This window comes from Gadus morhua, chromosome 7 (genome assembly GCF_902167405.1).
Source record: "Gadus morhua chromosome 7, gadMor3.0, whole genome shotgun sequence".
NCBI classification, from domain to species: domain Eukaryota; kingdom Metazoa; phylum Chordata; class Actinopteri; order Gadiformes; family Gadidae; genus Gadus; species Gadus morhua.
Genome location: NC_044054.1, coordinates 10,960,125 through 10,975,923, shown reverse-complemented (window position 1 = coordinate 10,975,923; position 15,799 = coordinate 10,960,125). Strand labels below are relative to the sequence as shown.

General features: G+C 41.9%; 1 protein-coding gene across 2 annotated transcripts in view; it reads left to right on the top strand.

Annotated features, from left to right (window-relative positions):
• Nucleotides 1-11,307, top strand: part of gabrg2 (gamma-aminobutyric acid type A receptor subunit gamma2) — a 48,423-nt gene extending 37,116 nt beyond the window's left edge. Inside the window, exons 8-10 of one of the 2 annotated variants that reach the window (XM_030362197.1) lie at nt 1,721-1,926; nt 4,358-4,381; nt 7,840-11,307. In XM_030362197.1, coding sequence (XP_030218057.1) covers nt 1,721-1,926; nt 4,358-4,381; nt 7,840-8,118 — 509 coding nt within the window. In that variant the 3' untranslated portion in view covers nt 8,119-11,307. Of the gene's footprint in view, nt 1-1,720; nt 1,927-4,357; nt 4,382-7,836 lie in introns of both variants that reach the window. The other variant, XM_030362196.1, reaches the window with a different exon arrangement.
• The last annotated feature ends 4,492 nt before the right edge of the window (nt 11,308-15,799 follow it).

The following is a 15,799-nucleotide window of genomic DNA, read 5'->3' as shown; positions in this document are numbered from 1 at the left end:
CAGACACACACGCACACACACACACACACACAGTTTACATAAACACACACGCACAGAGTTCACACACCACTGCACATCACAAGGCAGAGATCCAACAGAGAGACACAAACACACCGAGGGAGAGCGAGCGAGCGAGAGCGAGAGAGAGAGAGAGAGAGAGAGAGAGAGCGAACCAGATGGTGGATATGGAGATGTAGAGCAGTGGTCCATGACATCCCGACCTGATAGCCGTAAAGTATATGGATTAAGGGATTGTTAGTTACTACTTATTTATTGTCTGTATGTGTGTGAGCACGCGCATTCGCAGGTTATGTTGCCAAGGACACCATTGTGTACTCTACGCCTATCAATCCATGGCCACTAAACAGCCAATTGTTTGTGATAGAAAATCACAAACCTCATTGTCTTGGTCTCATAAACCCTCCTTTTTTTTCTAATAATTCCTTCCGGTTTCCATATAGAATGAGTTACCATCCTTTATATAGTATTAAAGTGTATGCATGCGTGGGTGAATGTATGCTAATGCAGTAGCTCACAGCTAACTTAACGCACAGTATACCCTAACATCAGACGGCCCTAAAGGCTTCATACAGGGCGAGGATAGTGGCTTGGGTGTTTCACTTCCATCCCCAATGTAAACAAAAGACCTGTAGGTATCCTTGAAAGAGAACTTTCAACCGCTCTTTATTCACTTGAAAAGCCTCAATAACTAAACCAAGCCTAATTAATTATGCTAATGTTAGCACTCCAAACATCCTCATCCACATTTAGTCGATCGTTAACAATGAACTCAAGGGTGTTTCGTTATCGTGTCAGATGTCCGAACTAGTTGTTGCCCTGCCCCGTTCTATAAATATCAATTAACTTATTGAGTGCATGCATTAAAATAAGGTTGGAAAAGTGCTTTACAAAGAATGAAAATGGACTCAACATATATACAGAATACAGGAAACCAAATATACAGAAAAAATGGAATAAAAATAAAATTAAAACAAAACAGTAAATGCAAACCACATATTGCTATCGGCACGAGATGTGAGAATGTGTTGGGAGCCAGAATGCTCTATTGCAAGAATCCAGAGACTCCAACCTTGAGGGGAAAGAGCATGGATTTAGGCTCAGTGTTGACTTCATGGCCCTGTGTCATCTATGTGTTAAGCCAGTTGTCGATGAAGAGTCTGCAACGATTATATTCAGCAGAGAGGCAAGTCAATAAAGGCTTGAGCGGGCTAACATTTCAGCGGCATATGTACATAATACTGGGGTATGCTATCAATACCGGAGAAGGATATCTGAGTTGAGTGGTAAGTAAACCTTTTAGGGGACCTTTTTGATTCAAAGCGACTTACAGTGAATTCAGATTCATATCATAACGTCTCAGGTAGGGGTTGGTCCTCATGCTGGAGGTAAGGAAGAAAGGATGAAAGAAAAAACAGTTTTCTTTGGTAACATTAACGTGAACATGTATTAACGAACACAAACGCCTCCAATGGCAATGACAAACACAAGTCCTGGTTGTGTAGTGCTTTGTGCTTCTGCCAAATAGGATTTATCACAAAAGGATTTAGAATTGATGTTCATGTAAACATAAATAAGGGTTAGTAAATATCAAATGTTACGTTTTTTTGGTCAAACCTCTCTATTTTAGGGTGGTTGAAACCCTGAAATGGCATTGAATACTGAACTCTTTTCCTTCTTCTCCTCTCCCTCACGCGGCTAGGCATCACCACCGTGCTGACCATGACCACGCTCAGTACCATCGCCAGGAAGTCCCTGCCCAAAGTGTCCTACGTGACGGCCATGGACCTGTTTGTGTCCGTGTGCTTCATCTTTGTGTTCGCCGCGCTCATTGAGTACGGCACACTGCACTACTTTGTCAGCAACCGCAAGCCCAGCGCCAAGAAGGACAAGAAGAGGAAGAACCCGGTGAGTGCGTCAGTCACGTGAGCGCTTCATCAGGGGATTCGGGGAGAAATTCAGGCAGAGCACACGTCAGACAAAAATTGCACACATTTTGTACTGTTTGTGAGAAGAGTAGGAATAAGACTATCCAATAACAGTGCTTTGACCACAGCTGTGTGGAGGGTGTGTGTTTCTGTGTGTGCGGTGGATGCATGCATCAGAATGAAAGCCGGGACAGATTGTGTGTGGTGGATTAAAGTCAGGTTGAAGATGAGCGGCCACTCACCCACAGACAGACAGACAGACAGACAGACAGACAGACAGACAGACAGACAGACAGACAGACAGACAGACAGACAGACAGACAAAGAGACAGAAGGCCATAGCGGAGGTCTCCCCTCACCCACTGACAGACTGACAGACAGTAGGCCATAACTGAGGCCTCCACTCACCCACTGACAGACAGACAGACAGACAGACAGACAGACAGGAGGCCATAGCTGAGGCCTCCATGACCAAGAACCTCCCTCATGGGTTTCAAATCCTCATCTCCAACGCTTATCCATGCAGTCACACACCGCACGACACAGAGCGAGAGCGAGAGAGAAAGAGAGAGGGTTAGAGAGAGAGTTATAGGGGTTTTCTGGTGCGGGGGCAGGTCCAGAGATCAAGGGCTAAAGACTCTCACCCTTCACCCAGATGGTGGGAGGGACAGCAGGTCAGTGCGCTCAGTCGAGTGCCGCTTACTGTAGTAGAGAGTAGAGATTTCTTAATGGCCAACTTACTGTGCGTGGGCCCCTGAATGCAGGGCCTTGGGCGGTTGAGTGCTCGTCACAGATTGACCAAAGCATTACCACAATGCTTATTCAAAGAGCCACGTCGAGGACGTGGCACGGGTGAGGACTGCACCTCACCCGTCGTGTGGTTCTTGTTGATCAAATCTAGAATTAACGAGATGAAGACACAAAACGATTAAACAAACCCAAGATGGCTAGAATGTACCTCAACTGGAAGGGTGGAGGGAGCAGTGCATTCTGCTGGGCTATACGTTACTTGTGTCTCCACTGGATGAGAGGATAAATAATGAAATGAGAGTTTTCCATCTTTGAGGGGCTGTTCTAGGTCATCCACACAGCCTGCCAAGATGCTGCAGAGAGGGGACGAGAGAGAGAGAGAGAGAGAGAGAGAGAGAGAGAGAGAGAGAGAGAGAGAGAGGAGAGAGAGAGAGAGAGAGAGAGAGAGAGAGAGAGAGAGAGAGAGAGAGAGAGAGAGAGAGAGAGAGAGAGAGAGAGGAAAGAGAGTAGAGAGGAGAGAGAGTAAGAGGGAGGGAGAGAGAGAAAAAGAGAGGGGATGAGAAAGGAAGAGGGAATGAGAGAGCATGGGGAAGAAAAAAGCTTTGACTGAAATCCTTTTCATCGTGTAGAATACTTCAGCGTACGAAAATAATAGGGGTGGAAGTTGAGGAAATGTGGCGGTGGGGGGGAGTTGAGACGTTCCTTTAATCTTAGATGTTTTAGGTCAATGTTATTGAGGTCTCTCTGTACAGGCCTTAGCTTAGGGTGTGTGACCTAGTTTAAGAATCAAGATGGGGTGCATTTTCAGAGAGTGTCATCCATTAAGAGGACATTCTGTATGTTTTATATCGAAATGTATCAAGAGTGGAACTTTTACAAACTGGACTTCTGCAAACTCTTTAATGTGAAAATTAACTTGTTATCTTTCAGGTGACCTAATCCGAGAGGTATCAGGTATACTGATCTCAGTTTGTTGTTATTCTTGACACTTACCACTGCTCAAGAATTGCAAGAAAATAATGTCAAATGTCAAAATTTCTAATTGCTGTACGGTCCATGCCAACTGCAGCCGTCATCGTTATTTTGAATCATTTGATTGTGAGAGTGTGAAGATTAAAATGCATCAGCACTGTCCACCCATGCTTGATCAAAGCCAAGGCTTTTGCATTCTCTCTAACTGCATTTGATCCGTGAAGAAAACTCAATTTGCAATTACGTAGAGTGAGAGCTGCGGTGTAACAGTACATCACACCGGTTTGATCTGGAGTCATGTGAAAGAAAAGTGTGCCACGAAATTAACTCATTTACTGTTTTTCACAAGGGCTTCAGTACTTCAGAGATTACCTTTTACAAAATAACTTATAAAGTATAGTATGCATGTAGAATATAGCCAACCATTCCCTCTCTTAGCCCCCCTCCCTATTGTTTGCCAAGTGTATGTCTCCCAACTATTTTATATATAAATATCTTCCAACTTGTTCATCAGAAATTATAGTACTGGTGTTTGTTGTTCATTGTTTTCACTCTCTCTTTGTCTTCTTGTCCTTTTTCTTTTGGCTTTAAATGTATGTGTGGTTGATTTGTCTTTGCCGTTGTTTTTGTTCTCATGGTGATGCTCTCTCTCAATTCCACATCCTCTTTGTTTCCTGTCTGGACAAAAGCTCCTGCGACTCTTTTCCTCCAAGGTATATATTGACTGAGATAGCCTGTGTACTGACTGCATGTACCTGCTGCATTGTGTCTCCCCCCCCCGCCCCCCACCCCTGAACCCCAGCCCCTCACTGCATTCCCCTCCGTGTTGACCACATAGTACTTTGGTTGTTCCTGTACTATGCTCCTTCTCTCTCTGTCCCACCGTCTCTCTCTGTGAGGCGATGGGTTCTCCCTGCCACCGCGACCGCAGAGCGAATAGGCTTCGGAAATGACACAGATGATAGTGAGAGCTCTCTGAGTCGGAGCCGCGCGGGGGCAGACAGTCAGACGGCAATTTAGCTTTGTTGTTTGAGGTTTTTGTTTGTGTGTGTAATTTATCTATATGTTTATTTTGAATATAAAGCAATCTGATTCTGCGCCGCCCACGCTGAGAGCAACGTTTTTAAACTGCGGGAACAACAGGATTAATTCTGCCTCCCCTCCTGTCTCGCTCTCATCTCTTGTTGTGGTAACCATGGCGAACGCCAGGCTGTTAAATTAGGTTTCTTTTATTTTTCATCTTCGTCTTCATCTTCATCTTCGTCATCTTCTTCTTCTTCTTCTTCTTCTTCTTCTTCTTCTTCTTCTTCTTCTTCTTCTTCTTCTTCTTCTGCTTCTCCTTCATCCTCGTCTGCTTCTTCTTCTGCTTCATATTCGTCTTTGCCTTCTTTTTCTTTTTCTCCTTGGTCTTCTTCGGCCGGCAGACCTATATCTGTGTGTGTCTGGCTGCTTAAACCTGCTGCTGACTCCAGTAGAGACCTAGCAGACTGAAATAGACAACCCTTCAACGTGCTCTGTGTCCAATTAGGACTCGACAGGGCAGCTCAGCGGATTAGGGTACACTAATCTGTAAATACCCACCATGCATTGCACACAGGCAAGCTTTTGGAAGCAAACATTGCAAAGAAAGATCAAGTACATTAAACCTATGTAAGGCATGGAAAAAGTCCTGAAAGATAAATCTGTTAATGAGGTATTTATATTTTTAGATGTACGACACACATTTGTTATTTACCAACATTAATTCATTGATGTTTAAAAGAAAGCAAGAGATGAAAAATATTTTGGAAAATTCATTGATAATTAATTTGGCTTAGGAAGCTGTTTTAAAGACTGTGTGTCCAGCCAAGTTTAAACTATACTCTTTTGAGAGGTTGTCTACTTTCAGCCAGTTAAGTTGCCAGCACCGCTATGTTTTTTTCTTTTTTTTTGTTCTTCCTTTCTCTTTGTGAACACTTGCTTTGCTAAGCCAGTGGCTTTGCTGAGCCAGTCGTGTCCCGGCCACAGAATGCTGTGTGTGTTCCTGCTGCTTCAGCGTACAAACCCTGCTTCCTCCTGTGCAACCAATCCCCTTTGAGATCTGCCTCCCGTAACATCCCCCCCTTCCGTCTTCCTATCAGCTTAGCCAACTGTCAATTAACCCATCTGAAAAAAATGAAACTGTTGGAACTTACCCCACATGTTCTGTATGTAATGTGTTACAGTTATGTGTAGCTATCGTAGTCAGACTGAGAACAACCTTGTGCACTAGTGCTGGGCAAATGTTGACAAATAATGGAGTGTTGTTTGGTTTAGTTGAAACTATTTACATACAGTTCAACAATACTTCAAAACCAACATAAAATATACTCACAAATATCTTAAAGGGGACCTATCATACCACCAGGTGTGAGTGTGATTAGCCATTACAAGCCGTTTTCAAAATGTGCAGCATTGTGACATCACAGGTGGGCGTGTCCACCTAGATGTGTGACGGATAGATCAGTTTACATGCCTACCTAGTGGACTGCAGCAAACGTTGCTCATCTATCCGTCATCCGTTGTAATGGCTAGTCACACTCACACCTGGTGGTTTGATAGGTCCCCTCTAACTAAAATCACAGGTTGAGGTTATATAAAGATTGAATGTAAAAAAAGCCAGCCATTATTAATTCTCAGGTGTGAGAATTAAAGTAAATTCTTTGGTGGCTCTTGACTGTGGAAAGTTGAGAGTGAGACTTCAATGGGCTTTTCAAAACTTAAAAGCCCCACAACCCAGTGTCCTTCCTATTTTTAAAGTCAGAGGACTGTGATTTCTAAAGGTGGAGACGGACAATCGAGTTTATCTGCAAGGTCAGGGGAACTTGTACCACAGCCAAGATGTGGATTGAGGTAGTAGTGTGTGTGTGTTTGTGTGTGTGTGTGTGTGTGTGTGTGTGTGTGTGTGTGTGTGTGTGTGTGTGTGTGTGTGTGTGTGTGTGTGTGTGTGTGTGTGTGTGTGTGTGTGTGTGTGCGTACCTGCCTGCGTGTGTGTGTGTGTGTGCGTGTTTGTGTGTGTGTGTCTGGTGTGTGTGGGTGTGTGTGTGTGTGTGTGTGTGTGTGTGTGTGTGTGTGTGTGTGTGTGTGCGTACGTGCCTGCGTGTGTGTGTGTGTGTGTGTGTGTGTGTGTGTGTGTGTGTGTGTGTGTGTGTGTGTGTGTGTGTGTGTGTGTGTGTGTGTGTGTGGATATAGGTGGGTGGGAGGAGCCAGAGGGGTGGGGGTTGGATTCTGGGACGTAAATCTTCCCGGGAGCCTGACTTCCAATTGTATAGGTTGCAAGGCATTTTGAGATAAAACAAGATGAAAAGCTGCAAAGGAATGCTAATTGTCTCCCCTGTTCTTTTCTTTTAGAGTAACTTGAATCATAGACACGCTGATATCATTATCCTATTTAAGGGGAAGCCATCGGAATAGAAAAAGCTCTGTATAGCTGTTGCCAGCTAACATAGCTTTGAAATGGCGGTTTTATTTATACATATTTATTTTTGCTCACTTTAGCCACGACTCATGGAGTGGGACGAAGTAAGAGTGAAGCAAGCGTTGTTGTGTCTGGCAATGAACATTCCATATCTCCTTGGGCTCGGATCTGGTGTCCAAATGTTCAGCATGTAGCTGGACGCAGCAGCGCTGATAAAAAGCTCCACACGCAGAGCCAAGAGTATTTCATGTTAAACGGTTTACAATGATTCATTGTAAATTATAAAAAAAACAAATTGCCCAGCGCTAGCACAACAGCACGATTTGTTATAAAATAAAGGCATCACAATACAAACATTAACATGATTCATTTGTATTCTGAAGCCATTTATTCTCAACTACCCCTAAAATGATGTAGGTCTACATTCACTATGTGAGTTATGTGAAGCCTCACCAGTTGATATAGAACTAGTTCAATCACAGGTTATAGATAGGCTACAGGAGTTTAAAAGTATATTGATTAATTGATTAAACATGCTGACTAATGGCTGAAACAGATAACATAAAAGAATGTATTAAAAAGTGGATTCCGTAATGTCCCTCTTGTTGTTTTGCAAGCTAGCAACCACAACCGCAAGAGGGACATTTCCCGATCCCCTTTTGCAGCTGGCTAGCGATATGCGCCGCTAACGCGTCTTCATCTTGTGGTCCTGTCCTTTCGAACAACCAAAAGCAGACGCCCACGGTGGACATCCGCCCGCGCTCCGCCACCGCCATCCAGATGAACAACGCCACGCACATGCAGGAGCGTGACGAGGAGTACGGCTACGAGTGCCTGGACGGTAAGGACTGCACCAGCTTCTTCTGCTGCTTCGAGGACTGCCGCTCCGGCGCCTGGCGCCACGGCCGATTGCACATCCGCGTGGCCAAGATAGACTCGTACGCCCGCATCGGATTCCCCACCGCATTCGGCCTCTTCAACCTGGTGTACTGGGTGTCCTACCTTTACCTGTAGGGCCCCGGGACCGGGCCGCTCTTGACGGCGGGATGGATCATTCACACACCCTTTTGGCCCAGTGATGGACACTTGTTTGTTTTTAGTGTGTTTTTCTTGTTCATTTTTTAAAAGGAGGCGACCCTCCTCAGAGAAGATTTCATTTCACGTTTTGATTTTGAATTTCCCTCTCCCCACTATTTATGTGAATAGTGATGTTTGTTTGTTTGTTTGTTTCGATGCTTCTTTTGAGGACAATGCAATTGTTGTAGCATTTAATAACTTGCATAGAAAGGGGCTAAAGATTTTTGTTTTTCCACAAAAGAAGATGAAAAAGATTGTTCTTGGAAATAGCAAGGTGGTTCTTTCACTTGTTGGTTTGAACACCAGTTATGTTGCTAAATTCAACCTTAGGAAAGGACTACAAATCCCACACCCACACAGTCACACCTGATAGGGATATTCTATTAAGACGCCTAGCATACACATTTGAAAGACACCTCATGCACCTGCACCATTATCTTACTCGCATTCATCATATTTTGATTATTATGATAGCAAAATATGCCACAACCTAATGGAGGTACTTTATCAGTAGTTATGGTTTTGTGATCAAATTTGATTTGTTTTTTTCCAATAACAGTTTAGCCCGATGAAACATTACATCTTTCATTTGTGGTCTGAGATTTAAGCTGCGATTCATGATGCTTTGGTTACATGTACAAACACTGTATATAATTTACTATTCCTTAGTCGTTTACATTTATTGCATGCACCTTTCAGGCCGAAACTAAATATGTTTTGAGGTCTTCTATTGTTGGCTATGAAAAGTAAGAGAGAATTGTTGATTATCATTCAGGATTTAGTTATATATTATATTTATTTTCTCTTATATAAGAAAATTAAAAAATGTTACCATAAAAAAATGTACCTAGGTTTTTTATTTTTTTTATTCTTTCAGACTAATCAGTGGCCAGTTGGATTAGTCAGATGTTGGTCAGAATTTTCAGCCATCACCCATTCACCAAATAGTGATAGAAACTGTTACCCTTCCTGCTTTATTTCCTTCTTTCTACCATTCTTGAAACACTTTTTATTCCTGCTTTTGTTCAGTATTTTATATACATGGATAAAAAGGAATATAACAAGTACATGTAAGGTAAACGTGGACTTTGTTATTCATTATAATACATCATGTATGTCTCACCATACATGGGCCATACATTCGCACACTCATGCCTCCGTATGCATGAGTGAGTGGTCCTGCAGTTTTCAAAACATTTTCAAATCCACAATGAGCCAGTGTGAGTTACAGCATTGTCTGAACATACTTTAAGATCAAAGGCAACATTCGATGCAGCGGGTAATACTGAAATGAAAGATTTGTTTTAATTGTCTCGATTGTAATAGCATATGATCATAGATTTATTTCATAATGCTGCACAGGCTGTGCAGGATAATGTGGGGAATTAACTCATATATTTAAAAAAACAGGCGTATGCCTTTGAGGAAAGAAGAAAGGCAGGAAGCTATTTTGACTTTTTTTTTTCCGTCGTGATGGAGTCTTATCCTGTTTATCCTATAGTGTGATTCTATGTTGCGGTTGACCAACGCTGCTGTCAAAAGGCTTGTCAAACAACTGTGTTGACAAACAATTCTTGGAAAAAAAATGATGCAACATCTTTTAAAGTGTAGACTTAAAGTAGAAAGCAAACAAAATAAAGTATGATGTTATCACCATCGTGATTTTGGACAATGTGGACAACCTATTTATTTCTGTATTTATTTTATTAATTTATTTGTTTATTTGTATATTTTTTTTCACCAATATCTTACTCCGTCATAAGGGTTTTCTTGTATGTCTCGTGCTCCTACCACATAGATTAGTAACTAGTATCTGAGTGTGGCCACACTCTCCACACCTTGGAATAGATTAAATTCTTAGGGTTGCTTATTTTTGTTGGAAGGTGCCAAACTCCAAACGCAGATCCAACGAGACATTGGCCGGGATCAGGGAGTGTGTTAGCGTTATTGTGTGCCCTGTCTTAAGATCACTTTTTGACACGGTTCTTATTGATGAGAAAGTGGAGGAACGCAAGAGATTTTCATTTGAGGCCATTTGCAAATGTGTCTGAATCACACAAACATCATGAATATTAATACTGCTTTCTTTCTTCATGTTTTTTACTTGACTTCTCTTCTCTCTCTTTTATTTCAACTTCTCCAACGAGTACACATCATAGCGTATAAAAGCTGCGTTATCAAAGGATCTCCAGTAATGGAGATCAAATATCAAGCCTTGCTGTTGATGACTAGACATACCATCAAATGCAAAACATGTATTTTTTGTAATGCTTCTACTGTTTACCTAGATTTGATCAACAGATTTATGCAGGAAACCAGAGTGGCATGCAATATCCAGCTTACTTCATTTGCAAAGTAAACAAAGTACTTACTCTGTTTACGAAACATATCGTTCTTTGAATGCTAGCATGTTTCATCTTTGAAGAGGGCCGTGTAACAAATTTTATTTTACTTTTCATGTATTTATGGAAATAAATGCTTGTTTTGTTGTTCAGTCTTTTAAAATGCTCTATCTTCACCATGAAGTCGTGTTGATGTGTGGATTCCGGCAGGTTTGAACATTATTATAAATATTCAAAGAATTATTTCAAAAGAAACAAAACAAAGCTTTGTGTTTTATGTGTCCTCAGGCCCTTTTCTTTCATGGACATTGGCATTTACAATACCTTTTTCTTTGTTTGTTTATTTATTTATCGATTAATCTTAAAAAGAAAGTGAACATTTTCACTTCAGAACCAACACGTGTGTCTTGAGAGCACATGTAAATAGTTTCTATGTTTTTCTCTCTTTTGTCAGACTGCAGACAACAGGTGATGGTGTCGATACACCGGTACAATGTCGATGTGACTGGTGGGTCAATGGCTGTGTGGCTGGTATCCAAAATAACAACAAAACGAATAAAAAAAAACAATGACAGTGAAATATCTGATTACCCTAGACATTGTTTGCCATCTATGTATCATATATCTCTTCTGTATGTATATAAAGGGCACTAAAGAAATTCTGGTAAGGTCTGCATAATATAACATACATATACTGGAAAAAAATAATAATATATATATATCCTTTTCATAAGGGAATTGCACACAGCTGTGGAATTTTACAATAAAACGGTTGCATTAATGAGTTTGGGTATTCTTTATTTTTGCGTGTACATTTTTGCCACTAGAGTGAAGGACTACCATACTACCATAAGGTTTGAAGAGAATAGAAAATATATTTCAGGAAGGATACCTATAATATAAAGCTATATTCACAAGGAAGCCTTGATTGATATAGTCTAAATGTAAGGGTGTTTGACTCAAAATGGTTGATGAACCCTCATCTGCCACATTTAAGGGGCTGTAGGTAAGATTCAAACGTGTTGTAATTAACACATAAAGATGTTGTAGTTAAGGTTCAAGGGCTGTCGAGAGGGAGATATATTGAAACTAAGCCAGTTAGAAAGAGTAGCCATAGCAACTCACACGGTGGGTACGTCGTTGCATTACAGATAAAACGGCCACGGAAAACTAAATAAGCACATCATGGTGGAAGTGCCTTCTACATGAGTACATATGAGTACTTTTTACCGCAGGCCTCTTAGTAACGGATGGGATTCAAACCGACCGGTACTCTGGGAGGGTGGGAGTCTGTGTGAATGACCTCTGTCATTGGCTTTGCATAAAGGGGGATTCATTAGAATTAGCCAAGTGGTTCCACTTGCCAAACCTGTTCGGATGGCCCCCCTCGGTTAGGCCAAGTGTAAATATCTAACAGAGTTTGGGAATCACCACAATGCAAGAGTCCTGGCTGTCCACGCGTCGCGGATGAACATTGTTATAACCACCGTCCGCCCAGCCCGGGCGACCTGTCCACTGCCTGCACACAGGCGGAATCAAACACACACACACACACACAGACTCACACACACAGACTCACACACACACACACACACACACCCACACACACGCACACACACACACACACTATAGAACACAAACACACTCTAATGTACACACGCACACACACACTCACTTGAGCATACAAACACATACACATATATTCATGCGCTCACAGTCCTTCACCTATACGCACAGATATATACTTGCACATAAGTGAATACAAATTGTATTTATTTACTTTTTCAGTCTGTGAAACTAAGAAAGTATCAGGAAGTGCGATGATTTTCTCTGACAGTATACCAATTAGTAGTTTGAATGGCTGTCACTGAACTCTGCTGTTTTGAACTTTCACTTTCGATTTGTATTTATTTTCAAAGTTTCCACAATATCCAGATGGATTACTCAAATGTACCAAGTGATAGGGGGGGATTCGGCATTGAATCATTATTAGTTCAAGTCGTCTCGCAGAGTGTTGACAAATGACTAAGGGGAGCCAATGGTGTCTTGAAAAATGAAACAGTTACTGCTCTGTATCGGATCTCTATTAGTTCTGCCAGGGCTATTTTTCTTTGCTCTGGTTCCACAGCAATACAAATCAAAGAAGTGTCTCCAGTGATATTATCATGACGCTCGCCAGACTACACATGGTCTTAGACATATTGATTTCCATATGTCGGTTGCAGTAAAAACCACAAGGAGTTCTTGTTGTACCTGTTAAGTACTTAGAAATGTCTCCTAGTAGTGAAGCACTATGGGACACAACACATCAAGATCGATTATGACCTTCTCAAATGTACATTTGGCAATTCGTTTTGACACGGTTCACTTTTTTGTGTGTTTGTTTGATTCATTGAAATTGCTTGAGGGTAATGTTTGAGTGTCCGTAGTGAGCAGAGAGGGAGTTTAGGGATGTTTTGTGTGGTTTATGCATGGTGGACTCTTGGGCTCCATTTACATTCTCTCTTTAAATCTGTCAAATTGCACCTACTTAACCTTAACCTATGTAACCAGGGGTCCTTAGATGCCATAGAAAATTGTTGTAAGATATTTGCAATTTGAGGTGGAAAACCATGGATTATGGATGTGATTCTCCATCTAACTGCAACAATGGCGAAATGTGTTTTGATTGTGCCCCTCTTCTGTGAATTATGTTATGTCCTATATTTTAAGCCTTACTAGCAAGACACTACTATTTATATAATATTTCCCTAGCCGACCGGTAATTGCTGTGTCATGCAAATTTGCAAGCGGCTGCTACACTGTTGCATTTGAAAAACAAACAGTCATGAAAAAGCATTGCTGAATTATGAAGTTAATCCTTTTTATTACCAGAATGTAAATATTAGCAAAAAGACCGGAAAGAAATGGCAGCAACGCATTTTAAAATAGCCACTTTGTTACGCAACACATAATTTCGGTGTAGGCTATCTTTGTGCATTCACCGTTTCTTCAACTTCTCAGAAATGTCTTTTTCTTTCTCCTCAGTAAACAAAGTTCAAAGCGATCCCCATATGGTGCATGTGGAGTCTTGGAAGAAATCTATTTTCTAGTTGTTAATTGAATCCCTGGTGGCAATGGGGTTCACACTCTGCCTCTTGCACCTTTTGGAAATGTTATACGCGGGTTAAATGGACTGATTCAAACATGTGCTGCTGCCACGGCCCAGTACTGAACAACTGCATTGTGGGATATGTAATGCACTTTAGTCATTGAAGGTGTTATCGTATTTCAGAGTCCCACGTGGTTTTTTTATTCACACCATCACATTCCCAGCTTTCTGTTTGTTGTCTCTATGTCTTCCATCAACAGGAGAAAAGATGTCTGTGCCTTGCATTATTGCTGTATCTTAGTAACAAGGTACAGGAGGCAGGAAAGTCTCTCTATTGACTATGGATATTAAATATATCTTGCCGTGGGCACGGCAAAGTCTATGATATGCCCTTTGAATATAAGCCAAATAAATAAAACATTTGTATTTTATTTAGATGTACAATTTGACGCGAATATCACTGGAAACAGAAAACATAATCAAAACCAAAACTATTGTCATACTATGGTATTTTCAAAACGTATATATTTTACACGTACGTTTAAGATCCAACAGCTACATTGGTTGTATAATTTCAACCTCACTCGTGAAGGAAACCAGGTAGGATTAAATGGGCCCATTACAACCCCCAGTACATAACATCATCTCTCTAATCAACCGGCTGTCTCTTCGCAAATTTGGTTCCTTCAATTCAGCAAGGCTGTTTTCAGATCCAAATAGCAAACTGCCAGAGACGCAGCACTAATTAAACGACAATAAAAAGATACATACATGATAAGTGTGATGTCAATGGCATACACACTGTTCTGTTGGTAGTATATCCCCACTGCGACTCGTGTAGAATGAATACAAAAAGTGGTTTTTACCCCAACACTATGACTGATTTGTATAGGTTATTTAGCATGCAGTACCTACTTAAACTTCTTATGTGTGGTATAGTCCCTGTCTTGCTTGGCGTGTTTGTGTGTGTGTGTGTGTGTGTGTGTGTGTGTGTGTGTGTGTGTGTGTGTGTGTGTGTGTGTGTGTGTGTGTGTGTGTGTGTGTGTGTGTGTGTGTGTGTGTGTGTGTGTGAGATAGAGCAAGAAAGCCAGACTTAAACGCTTCTTAAAACAGATTCAGTGCGACAAAATCTTATTTGCAAATCTTGACACGCCGAGCGAATCCTTGATATGGGCCTGGTTAGTGTTTATGTTAATGAACGGCTTTTTGAAGAACATGCTCTTCCTCTCCTGTCTGTCACAACCACCACTTCAGTAAATCCCATCTATATTCTCCCATCGGGCGGTGAATGACACCCGGGGCACCGAATGCTTGTGGCGGCCCGGCTTCAGCTTTTGTTGTCATGTTTGCACACTTCACCACTCATCGATATTCAAGACTGAAGGAATATGATGGATGCCGAAGTGGAGGTTGGCCCTCGTCTCGTTGTCGCACCTGGGTTGGAGGGGTTTATCTCAGCGAATCAGAGACCGATGGATCAAGGCGATATCAAGCGGTGGCGAACCATCTCTGAAAGGACGGATCGTGCACGAGGCTGTGAGTGACAGCGTCGTCCTGTCGGGGGAAGCTGTTGCGTTTGCCGTCTTTTGAGAAGGATACAGGTCTGTGAGACACATCTTCATTTGTCAATGGGAAAAATATTGAGAGAGCTGTTGTGAATAAACAGAGATAAACCACCACACAACACATTCCCCACCTCACACATACATGTTCATGTTTACAAACATTTATCTGGCACCCGCCTTTCTTGACATTATGGCAACGTGCATTGAACGTGGAGTTTATTTACGTCAATAAGCGAGAGCGGAGGCAACATAGATATAGATCTGCCAAACTGCTGCTTATTGATAATAAGGCAATAAGGAGCACAGCAGAATGACAAACCTTACCAAGGTTTGTCATTGCCTAAACCTTACCAAGCAGTTGTGTTGCCTCATTCTAACCAATTGGTTGCGTTGCCTAAACCCAACCATTCCGGTCTGTGCCTTAACCATAACCAAGTGTTTTAGTTTCAGGCTGTGGAGTGCAGATTTGGCACTGGTAGGTGACCACCTACTCTACGCAGCTCAAGAGCAGGCCCGAGAACGGGCCCTGAGAGAAAGCCCCCAGAGCAGGAGTGTGTGTGGGTGATGGCTGGTTTAAGCAGCATCACCTGGCCTGAGTCCAATCAGTCTGAGGGCCGGGT